Source organism: Podarcis liolepis, assembly GCF_965112155.1.
Source record: "Podarcis liolepis genome assembly, chromosome: 15".
In the NCBI taxonomy this organism is placed as follows: domain Eukaryota; kingdom Metazoa; phylum Chordata; class Lepidosauria; order Squamata; family Lacertidae; genus Podarcis; species Podarcis liolepis.
Window position 1 is genome coordinate 29,485,438 of NC_139566.1, and position 21,777 is coordinate 29,507,214.

Here is a 21,777-nt window from a genome sequence, read left to right on the forward strand (position 1 = left end):
GACTTCCATTCGTATTAACACATTTAATAAATCTTATTTCTGCAAAAGGAGTTCTGTATCCTATAAATATCCTGTGAGGGATGTTTATTTTTTCCGTTTGTTTCTTCATTCTTCCTGCTCTTGATCATGTCTTCCACGGCATCGCTACTTCCGCTCTTTTGCTCTTTCCCCCCCTTTGTTCCCAGAGGCTGTAAGAAAAGATCCCAAGTCAAATCCCCACCATCTCCAGGTGGGGCAGGGAGAGACCCCTTGCCTGAAACCCAGTACTTCTGGGATTGCAAGACTGCAGGGAGGCACGCGCCGGCCCCATCCACCAGCCAGAAGCCCAAGGCTTTCCAGGAAGCCCAAGGCTTTCCATTACAATCAGGAGAAGACCAGCTTGACTCCATCTGTCAGCCATAGAAAGAGCAGCTACAGGGGCTTGAATCCCTAGTAATGTCTGCCAGAAAGAATAATCAGCTGCGACTACCAGTTGTTCTGCAGCTGCAGAGCTGTTGGGAAACTGGGAAAGTTCCATTGGCAGAGCATGAAACTCTCTCTCTCTTTTTGTATATCATTTTTATTAAATTTCTATTTTACAATTTAAAATACCCATTTTTACATCCTTAATATGTCAGTGACTTCCCTTCTTCTCTTTCCCTGGTTCATTTTACATATCATAAATCCCTGCATCTTTGACATAAACTATACCACGTGCATGTGCAGAAGTGCTAAACCGAGCCATGTGCATGCGCAGAAGCGGTCCTCCAGTTGCGAATTTCTCAGGATGTGGCCAGACCTCCGGAACGGATCCTGTTCGCAACCAGAGGTACCACTGTATTTTGAGAGAATGACTGACCCTGAGTGTTATGAATGAGGGAGCAAAGCTTCTTCCTATTGCTCTTATTTTAAAACACATCTCCCACAAAATAACACATGTTGTTGTTGTTGTTTAGTCATTTAGTCGTGTCCGACTCTTCGTGACCCCCTGGACCAGAGCACGCCAGGTGCTCCTGTCTTCCACTGCCTCCCGCAGTTTAGTCAAACTCATGCTGGTAGCTTCGAGAACACTGTCCAGCCATCTCGTCCTCTGTCGTCCCCTTCTCCTTGTGCCCTCCATCTTTCCCAACATCAGGGTCATTTCCAGGGAGTCTTCTCTTCTCATGAGGTGGCCACAGTATTGGAGATCTGTCCTTCCAGTGAGCACTCAGGGCTGATTTCCTTCAGAATGGAGAGGTTTGATCTTCTTGCAGTCCATGGGACTCTCAAGAGTCTCCTCCAGCACCAGAATTCAAAAGCATCAATTCTTTGGCGATCAGCCTTCTTTATGGTCCAGCTCTCACTTCCATACCTCACTACTGGGAAAACCATAGCTTTAACTATACAGACCTTTGTTGGCATGTACTCCTTTTATCACATACGCAAACCTCTCGGTACATTTTTGAGCCAATAATTGTATCACAAAGTTCAGAGAAGTGGAAAACCAGAAGGATTAAGAATGTTCCTATTTGTATACGGTGAGAAGTGCAAATCAGGGGTCTCCACCACAATTCCTGGAATGTTTTAACACTGGGAACTGTAGTTTTGTGACGGGGATACAGGTCTCCTAACAACTCTTTAACCCTGAACATGCTGCATTACCCAGGATTATGTGTATGGGGGAAGCCATAATAGTTGTGTAGTGCAGTTCTGCTTTAAATGTATAGTGCCTATGTAGCTTCAATGAAACTCTCCAGAATTCTTAAGTGAAGCAGAGAAGCTGACGCAAATTAATTTATCTCTTAGTTCACACCTCCATCTTGTGTATCAGAGCAAAACTGCAGGATGCGCTTAGATTTTCAGCTCACCAGTAGCTTGCTACCGGATACTCCTTCCTGCTTCCAAGAAGCCTGAAGATGGCAGCACAACCAAAGAGATGCAAACATCTGAAAAGCCTTTCCAGGCATCCGCCTCCAAATAAAAGCAGGGATAGAGAAAGGAAGCAATATCACCACTAGCAGAGGTCAGATGCATTTGCAACAGCGCCTGTCTCTTGCAGCAACATGAAGCTATTGCATGTTAAGCTCTTCCCTTGAAGCTTCTCCAATGGCTTTTCCCAGTTGCCACCTGCAGCCTCTTGACACTTCTAGTCCCTTCATTCAACACTCTTGACCCCAACTATCTCCCATCTCATGTCCCCTTCTTGCACCCATGGAAAGCCTTCTGTCATTGCCTCCCCCAGTCCTGTCTCTGTGGCTTTCAGCCATGCTGTTCCCGCCTTAGTTCCTGAAGACACACCTTCGAGGATTTCCCCTGATATTCAGCTTAGTCCACTTTTGTTTTCCCTGCAGTCCTATTGCTACCTCCTCCAATTTTGCTACCCACCCAGTGGCGTAGCGTGGGGGGTGCAGGGGCGGCCGGCTGCACCGGGCGCAACATCTGGGGGTTAGGGTTAGGGGCGCAAATCCACGGGTTAGGGGGCGCAAATCCACTGGTTAGGGGGCGCAAATTACTTGCCTTGCCCCGGGTGCTGACAACCCACGCTACGCCACTGTACCCACCTACTTGCCCTTTCTGTTCAATTGCCCATCGAACCTCCCATGAGAGTTGGGAGATTCTCCTTCATTGGAGGTTTTAAAGCAGAGGTTGGATGGCCATCTATCATGTATGATCTAGTTGAGATTCCCCAGGCAACTTTGGTAGGGTTTAAGAATAGGGAGAAAAGCTATCCCGATGCGCCATTTTCACAGCAAAGATCATTCCTCTGTAATGAACATCATGGCCTGGTTTCCCTTCCTTCTGGCCCTCACTTATTGCTCAGGTGATGAGAGACCCATTCCTGATTTCTTTTGGATGCATAATCTGTCCCAAGGGATATGTGGTGGCAGTGTATCATGTGAGAAAGAGGAGGATGTGGTTAGTGCTCTGTAAGCATCATGCTATTTCAGCCCCTTCTGCCTGGTTGCACAGAGTGGATCTTACCAAGTCTGCCAGCACCCTCTAGAGATGTTTATTGAAACACCATGATGGTTTAGGGTACTTAATTTCGCCACCTTTCCCAATACGTCATCTGAAGTCCATGTGGGTTGGAGATCATGACAGACAAAAGGATGGTAGGTCCTGACCAGAGAAGAATGGCAGATCAAGTTGATGGATTATGCTGAAATAGCTAAAGTAACTAGAAGAATCAGAAATCAGGAAAATCAAAATTTCAATGAGGGGAAAAATTTATAAGTTATCTTAAAGTCCATTGTAAACAGTTAAAATCATTAGTACGATCAGAATATCACTTGTAGTTCAATGATGAATTTTGGACAATGGAGAGGTAAAATATTTGGATTATTATAAATGATGCAGGAGGAAATGATTAACAACAGGACCCACAAAGGGGAGGAGGGAAGTCCAGGAGATTCATTGGAATCTTGTTTTTATGTTGTATGTTGGATATGTGACTAAAAAGTTTTAATCTGAAAAACCAAATAAATAATTTTTTAAAAAAGTGTGGCGTTTATGAGCACTGAGATGTAGTTAAGGGAGGGTCAGACACGGAGGATAAGTGGTGCCCAACGTAGCCAGAGAACAGCAGTTTGAAATGAGAGGCCAGCTCCCTCAGGCCTCCTCTCCCCTCAACTGGGGGCGGGGGGGCAGCCATCCCATCAGATTTGCCTCAGTGAGAGAAATAGCAAACAAGGCTCATTTTGTCAGCTTTGCTGGAAGTCCAACTCCATCAGTTCCTTCCTGCCCCCAAACTGGGCCAGCTGGTCATTATAGGCACAACTGTTTAGACACTGGTGCCTGAGATGGATTTATATTTTCCTCTGCCCTCCCTGTTCCTTTCGCCTTGTGTGTCGTGGTTTTCCTGAGCTTATACCCTATGGGGAAGGAGTGTCATGTTTCAATTGCTTGTATGTAGGCCACTCTGGGAGCCTCTTTGACCAAAGAGCAGGGTACAAATGCTCTAAATAATGACAAAATAAGCCTCTCTGTGGCCTGGCATAGACTTGCTGTCTATTTCCGATGCACACTTGAAGTCTATGCTAAATTCTCTACCTCAGTGAAGCCCCTTCATTTGCTTCCCCTCATTAAATGAGGGAGCGAGGGGCAGCAGCAAGTGTAATTCTAGGGAAAGTGGGGGTTTGGAGGTGAGAATAAGCCTCTTTTCATGAAAATTCAATTCCACTGGAAGGTCGCTCTTCTGAAAACAGAGTATGATAGCAGCTGCCTTTTTCAGCAAGAGGTTTTTGTCGCACTTCCCCATCTGCCTGTGTCACTGTGAGCTGTGTTGCTGTCCCACACCTGGCAGTAATAATCGGCCTCATCGTCTGCTTGGGCTCTGGCAATGCTCAGTGTGGCTGTGTTGCCGGAGTTGGTGCCAGAGAATCGGTCCGAGATCCCAGTGGGTCTCTGATTGTCTGCATATATTAACAGTACAGGGGCCTGGCTGGGTTTCTGCTGGTACCACTGCACATTCTTCCCACCAATGTTGCTTCCGGAACAAGGGATCTGGACATCTTGCCCCAGAGAAACAGACACTGATGGGGGCTGCGTCAACACATACTGGGCCAAAGATCCTGAAAGAGAAAAAGGAAAAAATATCTCATGGTATGTTAGAATCCTCTTTGGTCTGTCGCATAGAAGAAAGAAAGAAAAACACACTTTTTTCCCTCCTACCTGAGAAATAGGTGAGGAAGAGGCAGGCCCAGAGCATGATGGGAACGCAGAGGAGCTCTCCTTCCTTAAGCAGAAAGGTGTCTGTTTCAGACCTGTCTCTCTGCTCTTTTAAATCTTTTTGATCTTGTGACCCAGCCCTACATTCAAATCATTTCCCTTGAAAACACAGCACACCCTCCTCTCCACCCCTGGGGATAAAATGCATGCTATGGCACTGTAGAAAATGAAGGGTGAACACTTATTTGGGGGGAGGGGCATCTTGTGGGAATTAAACTCTAGTTTCCATTTGCAGTGTTATGCAGAAGAGAGCCCAGGTTGATAGACTCTTTAGTTAATTCCCCTTTCACTTTTATAAAAACTATGCAAGACACTCTCTTTTAAAGTTTAAATAATAAATAACTTTTGCTCGGTGTACTTGCCCTTGCTAGATTAAACATAAAAGATAGGCAGGTATTTGTTATGTTACTAATATGTATTACCTAGGTTTGTATCTAAGGTGGATTCAAAACACATATAACAAATGTTCTGAGAATTCTTTTTTAAAAAGTTTTTTTAATACATTGAATTTTCTATAAGGCTCACCATCGCCATCTAGTGTCACATTGTATATTGTATATTTCCCCTTATCTGCCCCTGAGCTATGATCTCCCTCAAACCCCTCTTGTAAATCTGAACTGTCTTTCTCTTCCTCCTCCCTGGAAGGGTCAAGCTGGGGAGGCGGTCTCCACCATTCCTCCTCTGCCCAGTCCTAGACAGGTGTGAGAAATGGTTTGTGTGTTGCTGACCACTGGGGATAGGTAGAGTTCACTGCCTTCACATGGCAGCCCCACCACAGCACTCTGATCAGCACAGCCATCTGAGTGTGCATGAGCGATGGCTGCCAATGTCCTTTTTTAAAAAAATGATATTTATTGAAAAAAGAATTTTTTAAAAAAAATTACAAAGAAAAAAAGACAAAAGCAAAAAACAGAAAAAGAAAAAAGAAAACCATCACTTTCAAATTCTCCATTTTCATTACCTTCTTTCCCTGACCTCCTCCTCCTCCCATCTCTTGTATCTTGATTAATAATTGTTACAGCAAATCCTTTCCATAATTCATAATATTCGTTGTAATTTCGTTGTCCCCGAAGGGGGCAATGACAATAAAGATATTATTATTATTATTATTATTATTATTATTATTATTAGTATTAGTATTAGTATTATTATTATTATTATTATTCCGTCACTACATTACCTTACTCTATTTTCATCTTATCTTATAAAAAAACACCTTAAAACTTAAAACTTAAATCTTATTTTTACCAGCTTCTCATAACCATTACCTTTTTACCTAATTCTTTAAACATTTTTACAAGAGCCAAGTAATTTCATTTCAACATTTTTCCAACGTTCATAAAACATGGCTGCCAATGTCTTGGTGATGCCTCCATTTACAATGGAAAATGGAGCCGAATGTAGACCATCCCTGTTTGGTGGAGAGAAGAGTGGGAAGAGAGAAGTGCTTCTGTCTGAAATCCCTGGGAGCTGCTGCCAGCCAGTTTAACAATAAAGCAATGAACAGGGTGGTGATACAATGACTGGGAGCTGGGCAGCAAAAGCCAAACCCCAATTTTTACACCACCTGCTAGGTTTAGCCCATGTCTCTTCTCCTCACCTTTAGAAATAGGTAACCAAGGCTTTGTTCTCTCAAATCTACATGTGAATTTTGATGTGTGAGGAATTCTGGGCTGCTCCCTCCACATGGCTGATCCAGCTGTGCTCACACAGCCTATGCTAAGTTATCAACCTGTGTGAACCTCCTTCATCAGCCTTCCCCACTAAAATCCAGGAATTTCCAACATGGCGGGGTAGTGCTATAAAACAGTAATGTGTGAATAAGCCCCCTCTGTCTGGCTGAATCGAGCAGATCTCATCATCTCTGGTGCTTTATAGATCACCAGAGTTGTTTACTAAAATGCCACCTGTTCCAGTTGTCAGGATTCATGTCCCAAAGACTCTAGGGTCATGCATGTGCAGTTGTTAGCAGAATAGCAGCTCCAAGAAGGTGTGAGGTAACAGGCAGGACTCAGGAATCAATAGATTCATTAGTAAGCGTTTGCTAAGGCAAAAACAAGCTTGAAAGTTCAACATAATTGTCCCTGGAAAGGCAATCTCTTCATTATCCAGTTGCAGCAAAATATAGTGGTAAAATAAAGCTTGCGTGTACTGTGTACTCTAGGGAAGTGAAAATGAATCCAGAATGAGAGATTGAAAGAACAGTAGAGAAAGTAAGAATAACCTGAGACCCCGTCAGACTGCATTTCTGGCAGCCCAGAAACAGTTGGACCTTGAAAGATAGATAACACAATGAAGTCATTCAAGCTGCAGGTCTGTTCCCTTGAAAACCTTGGAACATTAGAAACCTTCCAGACCACTAGAAGATAATGGCACACTTCTATAAGCTTCTATGGATTCTGGACTTCAAAGATGCCATTATACCTCACACTGGTACATCATAGATCTGAAGTCTGCCTTTTTTGGAGATCAGGACAGAGAAAACGGAGGGCTGTTTTCTTTTTTCTTTTTTCTACAGAACAGAGTTAATGCTTGGATTTTCTGACTGCTTAATGACAACTACTTAATTAGATGACTTTGAAGGGGGGCTCATTCCAGTTCTACAATTCTACGATTCTTTGAAATGGAAGATAAGGCTGCCAGAGACCAGTAGTTCAGGATACAACTCTGTGACCAGGCATATATATGTTAGGTACTCCAGCTGTGCTCCCGCAGCCTAGGCTAAGTTATGTTCCTCAGTGAATCCCCTTAACTCACATTCCCTCATGAATCAAGGAAGTGAAGGTAGCAATAAAATAAATAAAAAATTCCTTCTAGTAGCACCTTAAAGACCAACTAAGTTAGTTCTTGGTATGAGCTTTCGTGTGCATGCACACTTCTGAAGAATTTTTTTATTTTGACTATGGCAGACCAACACGGCTACCTATCTGTAAATAAAATAAATGCAACTCAAGGCAAAGTGGAGGGTCACAAGGTGGCCATTGCAAGGCAGTAGGAATCAGCTTTTTTAAAAAATGAAAACTCAATTCCAGTGAAAAGTCCCTCTTCTGAAGACAGAGTATGATAGCAGCTGCCTTTTTCAGCAAGAGGTTTTTGTCGCACTTCCCCATCTGCCTGTTTCACTGTGAGCTGTGTTGCTGTCCCACACCTGGCAGTAATAATTGGACTCATCCTCTGCTTGGGCTCTGGCAATGCTCAGTCTGGCTGTGTTGCCAGACTTGGTGCCAGAGACTCGGTCCGAGATCCCTGTGGGCCTGCGATCACTGTAATACATTAGCAGTACAGGGGCCTGGCTGGGTTTCTGCTGGTACCACTGCACATATTTGCTCCCAATGTTGCTCCCAGAACAAGTGATTTGGGCATCTTGTCCCAGAGACACGGACACTGATGGGGGCTGCGTCAACACATACTGGGCCAAAGATACTGAAAGAGAAAGAGACAAAATATCTCATGACACATTAGAATCCTCTTTGGTCTTCTCTTCAGAAGAGAGAGAGAGAGAGAGAGAGAGAGAGAGAGAGAGAGAGAAAGAAAGAAAGAAAGAAAGAAAGAAAGAAAGAAAGAAAGAAAGAAAGAAAGAAAGAAAGAAAGACCTTTCTCTCTCCTACCTGAGAAATAGGTGAGGAAGAGGCAGGCCCAGAGCATGATGGGAACGCAGAGGAGCTCTCCCTCCTTAAGGCACAGAGATTTCTGCTTCAGATGTGTCTCTGCTCTCTTAAATCTTTTCAATATCCTGACCCCGCCCTACATTCAAATCATTTCCCTTGAAAACGCAGCACACCCTCCTCTCCACCCCTCGGGATAAAATTCATGCCATGGCACTGTAGAAAATGAAGGGTGAACACTTTTTGTGGAGGGATATCTTGTGGGAATTAAACTTTGCTTCCCATTTACAGAGTTATGTGGAAGAGAGACAGGGTATTTTGCCCTTTTAGTTACTTCCCTTTTCCCTCTTATAAAAACTTCCCAAGACACTCTCTCTTGTAAAGTTGAAATAACAAATGACTTTTGCTTGCTGTACTTGCACTTGATAGATTTAAACATAAAAGACAGGCAGGTATTATTCCCCGCATAAAACGGGGGGCGACCTTTGCGTGGACACGCACAGCCCCTGGATCTGGAGCGGCTCCATCAGCATAGGCTTGGCTTTGCCTTCCCTCAGGTGGGATACCTGGAGGTCTCCGCCTACCCCAGTCAGTTGTCCAATCCCACCTGGGGGAAGCGTTGCCAAGGAGATCAGGGCAGGTGGGGGAGGGATTACCTGCCCACACAATAGAGGGAGGATCTTACCTGGGAATCCTCACTTGGCTCCAGAGCTTCTCCCACCCTACCCACCCTCAGTTAATGCCTTATTTTGCAGGTAAACTTTTCTTCACAGGTTTTGCAGGTTAACTTTTCTTCACAGGTATGCGGCGCTGCTACGTTAAGGTCACTGTCAAAGGGCCGGAAAGGAATTTCCCTGCATTGGCAGGTTTCGCCTTTCCTGTAGCAAAACGTCACAACTTTGGCGGTATCAGGCCTTGGGCGGAATCCTTTTGTCCATCTTCCTCTTTGCAGCGGTGATACCAGGATTCCCTGTTAAAGGGGATTTTGAGGGGAGGCCTTGACTGTACGCCGAGAGGTCGTCATTGCTCTCCCCTGCGGCGGCGGCATAATGGGGGCGTCTATCTCTGCTTGAACATATGTTCTCCAGAGCCTGCCCACCCCCCCCCCACTGGATAACCCTGATGCTCCCTAGGTCCCCGGCTGGGGACTGGGGAGGGAGAACGCCCAATGCCTGAGCCAAGGTCTACCCACATTTGAAATTTAATAAAGTTGTGGCCAATTTAATCCCATAGCACGTTGTCTTGAGTCGTTATTCCACATGATGGGGGGGGGCGCTCAGGATGTGGGGGACTCCGCCTGTCCACGCAGTGCACTCAAGGGGGAAACAATCAAACAGAATACCAAATGCACTCCAAAGAACAGAAACCAAAGTGAATGAAACTTTTGTTTAAAAAGGAAATAAATGAGGACATGGAATTAATCTATTCACGCACTTGCACATTCTTTCCCGACTCTTTTTGTCTGCCGAAGGTGTACTTGTACCTGATATATTTGCTGCATTCATGCCAATCTGAGCATGAGTGAACAGAAAGCGTCAGACATGTAGCCATGCTTAGTGAACATTCTCCTGCTTCACTTCACATCGCAGGTGCAAGAGGGAGCAGGTCTCTCAGAACCACTAATCTGCCAAAAATAGACCAACATCTCCCCTTAAAGGTTAAAGCTAGAAAAGCAGTCATCCTATAGCTATGCTCAACATGAACAGGAAGGTTATATCATATGAAAACCAATGCTGGTATTCAGTGCTCAAGCAGTTGGCGTAAGACCATGGTTTTCCAGAACACATTTGACTGATATGGCCTGGTTTTTAGATATTACAGATATAGAATAGAAACTTGACTGTGGACTCAGCTTTTGTTGTTTAGTCATTTAGGCGTGTCTGACTCTTTGTGACCCCATGGACCAGAGCACGCCAGGCACTCCTGTCTTCCACTGTCTCCCGCAGTTTGCTCAAACTCATGTTAGTAGCTTTGAGATCACTGTCCAACCATCTCGTCCTCTGCCGTCCCCTTCTCCTTGTGCCCTCCATCTTTCCCAACATCAGGGTCTTTTCCAGGGAGTCTTCTCTTCTCATGAGGTGGCCAAAGTATTGGAGCCGCAGCTTCAGGATCTGTCCTTCCAGTGAGCACTCAGGGCTGATTTCCTTAAGAATGGATAGGTTTGATCTTCTTGCAGTCCATGGGACTCTCAAGAGTCTCCTCCAGCACCATCATTCAAAAGCATCAACTCTTCAACGATCAGCCTTCTTATAGTCCAGCTCTCACTTCCATGCATCACAACTGGGAAAACCATAGCTTTAACGGACCTTTGTCAGCAAGGTGACGTCTTTGCTTTTTAAGATGCTGTCTAGGTTTGTCATCGCTTTTCTCCCAAGAAGCAGGCATCTTTTAATTTCATGACTGCTATCACCAGCCGCAGTGATCATTGAGCCCATGAAAGTAAAATCTATCGCTGCCTCCATTTCATCAATTATATTTTTATAACTGCATCATAAACATACAACACCAGATGGCGCTGTAGAGCTATGACCTGTCACCAATGGGATTTTCCATTATGAGCTTTTATAATGTGTTTTCCTGTACTGATTTTTTAATGTGCGTAGATCCAGCACATCTGGTCAGTGATGCTATCAGGGCTGAACTATAAACATATCCAGGGCTCCACTTAGTTGGTTTCAACCTGCCACAAACCTCATGGAGGAAGTTTGAAGGCAGCACCTGTAGAGGAGGTGATGATGATGGTGAATGAGGAAGTGGGAGAGACAGGGGATGGAGATTCACTCGGGACAATGCCATTATCCAAGAGGCTGGGTTCTATAGGCTCTCTCTGTAAAGATTGCAATAAAAAAGGATGGTATGTATTGTGACTTCACCAATAGAAATGTACTTTTATGCTTTTATGTAGTTTCATGTATTTATATAATAAAGTATTATCGTCTTCTCTCTTCAACAGGGCAGGTGGGGTGTCCTGCAGCAGTAATTAAAGATCACCTCCTGTGTGCTTCTGTTTGAATAGATCAGTCTCTGTCTATTTTATATTCCCACCCAGATAATAGACTTGATGGTATATTTCCATAAAGAAATTTTCTATAAAGAGCATGAGCCACAACCCATTCCAGATACACACTTGGCTACTTGAGCAACCCAAAATGTGTGATTAGGCAGGAATATTGTGCATGTGCACTTAATTTCACCGCATGTGTAAGACCCAAGCCAAATGCATTTCTGTTAATGAACTCTTATTTCATTTTGCTGTCCTTCAAGCCTGTCCCTTCCCAGGGAGAAGAACTGTCACTTTCAGGCTCGAGCTGTTTTGAATTCATCACTCTAGAAAGGAGGAGTGAAGGTTTTTGTCTCAGTTCCCCATCAGATTGCACCACTGTGGAACTGGAAGCTACCAGAGTTCTCATAAGCACAACAGTAATAAACGGCCTCGTCTTCAGCCTGGATGTTGGTGATGGTTAAATAGCCTGTGTTCCCTGAATAAGAACCTGTGAACCGATCTGGGACCCCTTCTCCCCAGGTGCTGGTATGATAGAACACGAAGCGAGGAGCCTGGCCAGCTTTCTGTTGATACCAGTGAAAGCTGCCCCAGCTTCCACCACTACTTTTAGAACAGGAGAGTTTAATTGCTTGGCCCGGGGAGACAGACTCGGAGGCTGCCTGAGTCAAGGTCGGCTGTGAAGCGACACCTTTGCAGAAAGAAAAAGAAAAACCGATGCATCATTCTCTGTTCCTTAATATCACAAACGTATTCTGTTTCTGTGCTAAATGGAGAAACAGCTTTGTTGCTAGCCCATTAGACCACATAACCCATACCTGAGAAGTAAGTGAGAAAAATTAAGAGGATAAGGATCTGGCCCATGGTGAAATTCTAAAGGAAGGTGAGTCCCAGAGGCAAACAGCTCTCTAATCTATAAGAGGGAAGGGGGTCTCTTATATACCCCAGGAGCTGAGGGATGATCTATCATGCAAATATATCTGAACCCATTGGCTTTTCTGGAGACATTATGAAGAACTGTGATGAAGGTCTCTCAGATGACCACAGAGCAGGTTTTGCATGAAGGGCGTGACCTTTTGTACAAAAATAAGAGTCACATCTGCTCAGCTTTGCCTCTGGTACACACACACACACACACACACACACACACACCACTAGCAGACAGCCCCTGGAAAGCTCCCCTTGGAGGAAGGGGTGTGATTTCTGACAAGTCATGATGTCAGGGACTGGCTAGATGAAGAAGAATGGTGGGAGACTACAGCTGGGGGAAACCTCAGGGAAGCATCAGTGTGGGAAGGCTCCAAGCCAGGAGAATGGTGGTGGGACACAGAACACAGGTCAGAGGAAGAAGGGTTGTGCCGATGGGTTGTGGAGAGTCCATTGTCTACCAACTCCATCTGGTACACAGACTGAGACTCTACCTGCCCACAGACTGTCTCGCCAGAGTGGTGCATGCTCTGGTTATCTCCCGCTTGGACTACTGCAATGTGTTCTACGTAGGGCTACCTTTGAAGGTGACCCAGAAACTACAATTAATCCAGAATGTGGCACCTAGACTGGTGAGTGGGAGCGTCCGCCGAGACCATATAACACCGGTCCTGAAAGACCTATATTGGCTCCCAGTACATTTCCAAGCACCATTCAAAGTGTTGGTGATGACCTTTCAAGCCCTAAATGGCCTCGGCCCAGTATACTTGAAGGAGCGTCTCCACTCCCATCATTCAGCCCGGACACTGAGGTCCAGCTCCAAGGGCCTTCTGGCGGTTTCCTCACTGCAAGAAGGGAAACTACAGGGAACCAGGCAGAGGGCCTTCTCAGTAGTGGCGCCTGCCCTGTTAAACGCCCTCCCATCAGATATCAAGGAAACAAACAACTATCTGACTTTTAGAAAGCATCTGAAGGAAGCCCTGTTTAGGGAAGTTTTTGATGTTTGATGTTTGATGTTTTGTCGTGTTTTTAATATTCTGTTGGGAGCAGCCCAGAGTGGCTGGGGAAACCCAGCCAGATGGGCAGGGTATAAATAATAAATTGTTGTTGTTGTTACTATTTTGGTTTTCCTCTATGTACATAATAAAACAGTGCCATTCAGTTAGAAAAGAGTACTTGCAGCTCAAGCCTTATGCCCATTTAAATTGGTTATTTATTTTCCCCACAAGCTCTGCTTGTTCTACCATTTTGCCAGAGAAGCGCCCTCTAAGTTCTTCCAGCATCTCAATATTCTGCCATCCTCTTCGAGCAAAGCCCTTGCCCTCCTGCCCTAACCACTTCAAGCTTGTCCCTGGCCAAGCTGTTCCTTTGAGGCTCAAACAAGTGATTGTGTGGTTCAGGTTTCTTGCTGCAGCGAGGAAGAGTGAAGCTTTTTGTCTCGGTTCTCCATCAGATTTCACCACTGTGGAACTTGAAGCCACTGGTGTCCTCCCAAACGCAACAGTAATAAACGGCCTCGTCTTCAGCCTGGAGGTTGGAGATAGTTAAATAGCCAGTGTTCCCAGAGACAGAGCCAGTGAACCGATCTGGGATCCCTTCTCCCCTGTCGCTGGTGCCGTAGAGCACAAAGCAAGGAGCTTCTCCAGGTTTCTGTTGATACCAGCGGAATGCACTCTTGCTGCTGCTGCTTTTAGAGCAGGAGAGAATCAGGGTCTGGCCCAAAGTCCCAGATTCGGAGGCTGACTGAGTCAATGTGTGCTGTGAACTGACACCTTTGTAAAGAAAAGGGGGGGGGAAACAACTATGCATCATTTTCTGTTTTCTTAAATTTCAGAAAAAAGTATTAATTCTGTTTTAGTGATAAATAAAGAAGACAAATAGCATGGTCACCAGCCCCATATTTCCTCCACAACCAGACCTGAGCAGTAACTGAGGAACATGAATAAAACACACAGCTTTGCCATGGTGGAAATCGATTTGAGTCTGAGAGGAATAAAGGTTCTCTAATCTAGCTGCACCTTCCTCCCCCTCTCTTAAATCCCACATGAAATGAAGAAAGACTTCTCATGCAAATATATCAACGCCCATTGGCTTTGCTAGGGGCAGGAAATGTGAGGAACTTCTAATGAAATAATTTTGCATGCGTTAGGCAGTTTAAAAGAAGAATGGCATTTTGTTTAGGACAGGAGTGGGATCTTAGATCCAGAGGCTTAATGCGGCCCTCCAGCCTCTCTGTCTGGCCCTCGGGAACCTTCCAGACCTGACTAGAATATATAATTGAATGGTGAGAATGATACTTGCTGCCCTGGCTGGAAATTCCCAAGGCAATCCAAAAATGAAATTTATCTCAAAGGGTTAGGATCACAGTGAAAATCTGGGCAATCTTTTTCTGCCGTGTCTGAACTGCATGCTGCAACCTTTTGTTGCTTGCAGGTCTCACCTGTTGGGTTTGCAAGTTCCATTCCTTGCCATATGAATGTACCAACACTCAGGAGAGACTATAGGCTTGTTCACACATGACACTGAACACAGGTACAAGATGCCTCTGTTGTTGTTGTTTAGTCATTTAGTCGTGTTTAGTCTTCGTGACCCCATGCACCAGAGCACGCCAGGCACTCCTGTCTTCCACTGCCTCCCGCGGCTTGGTCAAACTCATGCTGGTAGCTTCGAGAACACTGTCCAACCATCTCGCCCTCTGTCGTCCCCTTCTCCTTGTGCCCTCCATCTTTCCCAACATCAGGGTCTTTTCCAGGGAGTCTTCTCTACTCATGAGGTGGCCAAAGTCTTGGAGCCTCAGCTTCAGGATCTGTCCTTCCAGTGAGCACCCAGGGCTGATTTCCTTCAGAATGGAGAGGTTTGATCTTCTTGCAGTCCATGGGACTCTCAAGAGTCTCCTCCAGCACCATAATTCAAAAGCATCCATGGATGGTACTGAATGCAATGGTACTGAAAACTATCAAAAGGCTAACTGAAAGCAGCCAAAACCCAGATTACAGCAGAACACCAGTAAATAGCATTAAAAACCAATAAGGGGAATCATAGGAGCCAACTCCTAGGGGCTGAAGTCCCTTCGCCCTCCCTCCAATAAAATGTTTGATGCCCCCCCCCCAATTGATGGGCATTGCCATTCAAATGAGGTGTGTGTGCCGCATCTTGTGATCAGTTAGGCAGGGCTTACCTGCCCCCCACCATATTTTATTCAAGTTGGTACCCCCGAGGGGAATACAATATAGCCAGGAGGTTGGAAATTGCAAAGAAACAGTGTTTCCAGAGGTGGAATGAGTGAAGCAATTTGTGGTCCCTCTTACCCTGCTCTTGACATTGTATAGAATATATAGTGATGATTCGGTCCAGCTCTCTTGTAACAGTATTGAAAGAAATTCCTTATGTCAAGCATCATTGCAGAAGATGGAGGTACTCAACCTCTGCAGTGGCCCCATCCCTGTCGTTCAGAGTACCCAAAGAATCTATGCTCTTGCCCAAACCACTTCATGCTTGGCCCTGTCTCAGGAGAGGAGCTGACATTATTCATTCATTCATTCATTCATTTGGTTTTTCAGATTAACATTTTACAGTCACAAATCCAACATACAGTGGTACCTCAGGTTAAGTACTTACTTAATTCGTTCCGGAGGTCCGTTCTTAACCTGAAACTGTTCTTAACCTGAAGCACCACTTTAGCTAATGGGGCCTCCTGCTGCCGCCGCGTGCCGGAGCACGATTTCTGTTCTCATCCTGAAGCAAAGTTCTTAACCTGAAGCACTATTTCTGGGTTAGCGGAGTCTGTAACCTGGGGCATATGTAACCTGAGGTACCACTGTACAACATAGAAACAAGATTCCAAAGCATTTCCTGGCCTCCCATCCTCCCCTTTGTGGGTCCTATTGTTAATAATTTCTTCCTGCATCTTTTATGAAAATCCAAATCTTTTATTTCTCCATAGTGTCCAAAATTCACCCTTAAAATACATGTGTTTTTCCAATCCTACTGATGATTTCAAATGTCTGCAATGGTTTTTAAGACAAATCATACATTTTCCCCATTCCTTATTAAAATTTTAGTCTTCCTGATTTCTGATTCTTCCAGTCGTTTTAGCCATTTCGGCATAATCCATCAACTTCATCTGTCATTCTTCTCTGGTATAAGTCAGCTCCTGAGCGATCCTTGTTTGAAAACTCTAGGGGAAGTGTGAGAGAGAGGTTTTTGTATCAGTTCCCCATCAGATGGTACCACTGTGGAACACGTTACTGCCTGTCACAAAGTCAGCACAGTAATAAACCGCCTCGTCTTCTTCCTGGACATTGGAGATGGTTAAATAGTAAGTGTTCCCAGAGGTGGAGGCAGCGAACCGATCAGGGATCCCGTCTCCCCGGGTGCTGGTAGCATAGAACACAAAACGGGGAGCCTGTCCACCTTTCTGTTGATACCAGCTATAATCATACAAGCTGCCACTACTTCTAGAGCAGGAGAATTTGACAGTTTGACCCGGGAGCACAGACATGGAGGCAGGCTGGATCAATGTTGTCTGCGATGTGACACCTTTGCAGAAAGAAAAGTCAAATAAAAGCACGTGAATCATTTCCAGTGTTCTCAAATATTAGGAAAGACTATAGCTTTCTTGCTGGTACATGCATCATTTTCTGCACCATCAGATTTCAGAAAATTATTATCTTCTCGTGAAAAGTAACAGAAGTCAAGTCAAATAATACATTAGGTCTCCACAAACATACCTGAACAGTAACTGAGACATGTGACGAGAACAAGGATCCAGGCCATGTTGAATGTCAAAAGGAGGGCAGATCCCACAAACAGATCTCTAATCCTGTGGCACCTCCCTACCACCATCTTAAATCACCTGGGAAATGAGGCACAAGTAATTATGCAAATACCTCGACACCCATTGGCTTTGCTAGAAAGAATATGAGGAAATACAGGGAACATCCAGCAGATGACCACAGAACAGAAAGGGGTGTTTTCACAGAAGATTGAAGCTTCTATGTATTGTTTAGGTTATGATTGCGGAGCTATAGAACCAGGGGCTGAACATGACCTCCCAAAATTATTATTATTATTATTATTATTATTATTATTATTATTATTATTATTATTACCCACCATCTGGCTGGGCTGCCCCAGCCACTCTGGGTGGCTAACAGTTTACATAAAGACATAGTAAAATGTCAAACATAAATTTTCCATTGCAGGGCTGCCTTCAGAAGTCTTCTGATAGTTGTGTAGTTCTTTATCTCTTTGACATCTGATGGGAGGGCATTCCCGAGGCAGGGTGCCACTGTCAAGAAGGCCCTCTGCCTGGTTCCCTGTAACCTCACAGTGAGGGAAGCAGCAGAAGACCCTCGGAGGAAGACCACAGTGTCCGGGCTAAGCAATGGAAGGTGGAGAAGCTCCTTCAGATATTTCCTTTTGTGGCTCTCAGAACATGCTCAGAACATGCCCTCTTCAGGCCACATGCCTCACTTACATGGTGCTGTGGTCCCCAATGATTTTGCCTGGCTTGAACATATCCCTGAATGTTGATGATGCTTAATTATAATAATAATAATAGGGACGCTGGGATTTGCTGATCAGAAGGTTGGCGGTTCAAATCCCCGTGACAGGGTGAGCTCCCATTGCTCAGTCCCTGCTCCTGCCAATCTAGCAGTTCGAAAGCACATCAAAGTGCTTCCGGCGGGAAGGTAAACGGCGTTTGCGTGCGCTGCTCTGGTTCGCCAGAAGTGGCTTAGTCATGCTGGCCACATGACCCGGAAGCTGTACGCCGGCTCCCTCGGCCAGTAAAGCAAGATGAGCGCTGCAACCCCAGAGTCGGTCACGACTGAACCTAATGGTCAGTGGTTCCTTTACCTTTAATAATAATAATATGCAAACGTATAAGCACTCCTTGTTGAAAGAAGCCAACCCACCACCCTCCTTTCTCAGATTTAGGGACTCACAACAAAGGTGGGAATTAAGAAATAAAATCAGCTCCCGAACTCTGAAGCTTTGTCCAGGTTGCAATGGAAACTTCTCTCCATTACAAACTGTGATTATGGGTGTGTGTGTGTGTGTGTGTGTGTGTGTGTGTGTGTGTGTGTGTGTGTCTCATCAGCACTGCTCCTCATGCAAATGTCTCCTAAACGAGTCGTCAGGCATAAGAACAGCCAGTTGTGTCTAAGACAGCCAGTTGTGTCTGCCTTGGTGTTGAAACCCTTTTATTTATGGGAATCTGCCTTATAGCAGCTCCAACTATTTCTTCATTTGAGGCAATTCCAGCTTGCCATTATTTTCAGGTGAGATTCAGTCACGTACCAGCAAATTGAGGCTGCACAATTCAGGTTGATTTCAAGGTGTTGTGCAGGAAGCCTGCTCCTCCTCAAGCGAGTAGTCAGGCATAAGAAAAAACATTCTGACGCTTCGCTTCACCCCAACAGTTCAGTTTTTGTAACAATTCTCCGTTTGGTAATATAATTCACTATTATTATTTTTATAAAACGGGTAGGTGGCCCAACATTGTCCCCTGGAGGTTAAAGCCAGAACAGCAGACACCCCAAAACGCCTGCATCACATTTCAAACCAAAATACTGAAATCACAATCTAGTCAGTCTTAGTTACAGGTAGGTAGCCGTTTTGGTCTGTCGTAGTCGAAGCAAAATAAAAAATTCCTTCCAGTAGCACCTTAGAGACCAACTGAGTTTGTTATTGGTATGAGCTTTCGTGTGCATGAAGAATCTGAAGAAGTGTGGATGCTCACAAAAGCTCATACCAATAACAAACTCGGTTGGTCTCTAAGGTGCTACTGGAAGGAATTTTTTAAATTTTGTTTAGTCAGTCTTCTGCATTCACATTCCCCTTGCTTTCCACACCAGGAAGAAAGGGTGTGTTCAACTTTGGTTGTGTGAAGTTGTGCTTGAAAACAACATTCACGGGAGGTCCTGCTTTGTATTGTTGTGGAAGGATCATAGTTTATTGGCAGTCAACACACACATGTATATTGTAAATGTGTGAATCTGTTTATTCTTCTACATAGTTCATACTCATTTTGATACAGCTATGCGGTGTCGCATGTATCAGTTTAGATGCTAATTCCTTTTGGAAACCTGGAATATATATTTTGTATAACGTTGCACATATAACAATGTATATAATAATACATTGGCTCCCCATCTGTGGAATGCTCTCCCCAGGGAAGTTTGCCCAGCGCCTTCATTACACACCTTTTGGCGCCAGGCAGAAACGTTCTTTTTTAACCAGGCCTTTGGTTGATCTGATTTACTTCCTATGCCCTTTTAAAATGTGGGGTTTGTTTGTGGGGGAGGGGAGCTATTGGGTGGTTGCTTTTACTTTTATGATGTATTTTGTGGTTTTATATCTTGATTTTATTCTGTGAACCGCCCTGAGACCGCTGGGTATAGGGTGGTATATAAATTTAATAAATAATAATAATAATAACCTCACAATGGTAACAAGCTGCTCAAGAGTAGATCAAACGACTTGAGAGATAATAGGATCTTCCACTATGGTGGCATTTAAGCGATGGATGGGAAGCTACCTGTCAGATATGCTGAGGTTTGCAAGATTCCGGCATTCAGCAGTTAGATGAACTCCAACGTCCCATCCAGAAGGTACTCAAAAATGATAAATTTTGCCAGTACAGTGGTACCTCGGGTTAATAACTTAATTCGTTCCGGAAGTCCGTTCTTAACCTGAAACTGTTCTTAACCTGAGGTACCACTTTAGCTAATGGGGCCTCCCACTGCTGCCATGCCACCACCGTGCGATTTCTGTTCTTATCCTGAAGCAAAGTTCTTAACCCGAGGTACTATTTCTGGGTTAGCGGAGTCTGTAACCTGAAGCGTCTGTAACCCAAGGTACCACTGTATTATACACCCCGATCATTCATGGCTGTTGGCGGTTCCCTAAATAAAACCAAAAGGACATAAAGACTATAGATCAGGCTTCCTCAAACATGGCCCTCCAGATGTTTTAAGACTACAATTCCCATTATCCCTGACCACTGCTAGCTAGGGATCGTGGGAGTTGTAGGCCAAAAACATATGGAGGGCCGAGTTTGCGGAAGTCTGCAATAGATAGTACTGAAAACTATCAAAGCAGTCAAAACCCAGACAACAGCAGAAAGCCAGTAAATAGCATTAAAAACCAACAAGGGGAACCATAGGAGCCAACTCCTAGGGGCTGAAGTCCCTTCGCCCTCCCTCCAATAAAATGTTTGGTGGGGCTGCCTCTCCTCCCCCCCCCCCAAGTTGATGGGCATTGCCATTCAAATGGTGCTGTGTGTGTCGTGTCCTGTGATCAGCTTTGCGGGGCAGGGCTTACTTGTCTCTCCCCCCTAAGAATATTTTATTCAGTTTGACACCCCTGAGGAGAATACAATTTAGCCAGGAGGTTGGAAATTGCAAATAAACAGTGTTCTCAGAAGTGGAAGTTCTTGGCCTTCCTGATTTCTGATTATTCCGGTCATTTTAACGATTTCAGCATGATCCATCAACTTGATCTGTCATTCTTCTCTGGTATAAGTCAGCTCCTGAGCGATCCTTGTTTGAAAACTCTAGGGGAAGTGTGAGAGAGAGGTTTTTGTATCAGTTCCCCATCAGATGGTACCACTGTGGAACACATTACTGCCTGTCACCCAGTCAGCACAGTAATAAACCGCCTCGTCTTCAGCCTGGACATTGGTGATGGTTAAATAGTAAGTGTTCCCAGAGGTGGAGGCAGCGAACCGATCAGGGATCCCGTCTCCCCGGGTGCTGGTAGCATAGAACACAAAACGGGGAGCCTGTCCACCTTTCTGTTGATGCCAGCTATAAGCTTGCAAGCTGCCACTACTTCTAGAGCAGGAGAATTTGACAGTTTGACCCGGGAGCACAGACTCAGAGGCAGGCTGGAACAATGTTGTCTGCGATGTGACACCTTTGCAAAAAGAAAAGTCAAATACAAGCACATGAATCATTTCCAGTGGTCTCAAATATTAGGAAAGACTATTGTAGAAGACAAATAGCTTTCTTGCTGGTACATGGATCATTTTGTGTGCCCTCAGATTTCAGAAAATTATTATCTTCTTGTGAAAAGTAACAGAAGTCAAGTCAAATAATACGTTAGGTCTCCACAAACATACCTGAACAGTAAGTGAGACATGTGACGAGAACAAGAATCCAGGCCATAGTGAATGTCAAAAGGAGGGTGGATCACACAAACAGATCTCTAGTCTGGTGGCACCTCCCTACCACCCTCTTAAATCACCTGGGAAATGAGGCACGAGCAATTATGCAAATACCTCGACACCCGTTGGCCTTGCTAGAAAGAATATGAGGAAATACAGGGAACATCCAGCAGATGACCACAGAACAGAAAGGGGTGTTTTCACAGAAGATTGAAGCTTCTATGTATTGTTTAGGTCATGATTGGGGAGCTATAGAACCAGGGGCTGAACATGACCTCCCAAAATTATTATTATTATTATTATTATTATTATTATTATTATTATTATTACCCCCCACCCATCTGGCTGGGCTGCCCCAGCCACTCTGGGCAGCTTACAGTTTACAT

General features: G+C 44.7%; 2 protein-coding genes across 9 annotated transcripts in view; both read right to left on the minus strand.

Annotated features, from left to right (window-relative positions):
* Positions 1-21,777, minus strand: part of LOC310694963 (immunoglobulin lambda-1 light chain-like) — a 91,223-nt gene that overhangs the window by 41,413 nt on the left and 28,033 nt on the right. Inside the window, exons 1-2 of one of the 6 annotated variants that reach the window (XM_083478894.1) lie at positions 21,347-21,407; positions 20,842-21,141 (exon numbers count right to left, since the gene is read on the minus strand). The exons of 2 other annotated variants lie outside the window; for them this stretch is intronic. In XM_083478894.1, coding sequence (XP_083335020.1) covers positions 20,842-21,141; positions 21,347-21,392 — 346 coding nt within the window. In that variant the 5' untranslated portion in view covers positions 21,393-21,407. Of the gene's footprint in view, positions 1-11,677; positions 11,984-12,110; positions 12,206-16,458; positions 16,759-16,949; positions 17,039-20,841; positions 21,142-21,346; positions 21,408-21,777 lie in introns of those variants that run through there. 3 more of the 6 variants (XM_083478890.1, XM_083478889.1, XM_083478891.1) reach the window with 3 other exon arrangements.
* The window catches only part of LOC310694969 (immunoglobulin lambda-1 light chain-like), a 67,117-nt gene that overhangs the window by 12,030 nt on the left and 33,310 nt on the right, over positions 1-21,777 (minus strand). The window contains exons 1-2 of one of the 3 annotated variants that reach the window (XM_083478905.1): positions 8,295-8,380; positions 7,814-8,109 (exon numbers count right to left, since the gene is read on the minus strand). The exons of 1 other annotated variant lie outside the window; for it this stretch is intronic. In XM_083478905.1, coding sequence (XP_083335031.1) covers positions 7,814-8,109; positions 8,295-8,331 — 333 coding nt within the window. In that variant the 5' untranslated portion in view covers positions 8,332-8,380. Of the gene's footprint in view, positions 1-4,233; positions 4,530-4,629; positions 4,741-7,813; positions 8,110-8,294; positions 8,381-21,777 lie in introns of those variants that run through there. One more of the 3 variants, XM_083478904.1, reaches the window with a different exon arrangement.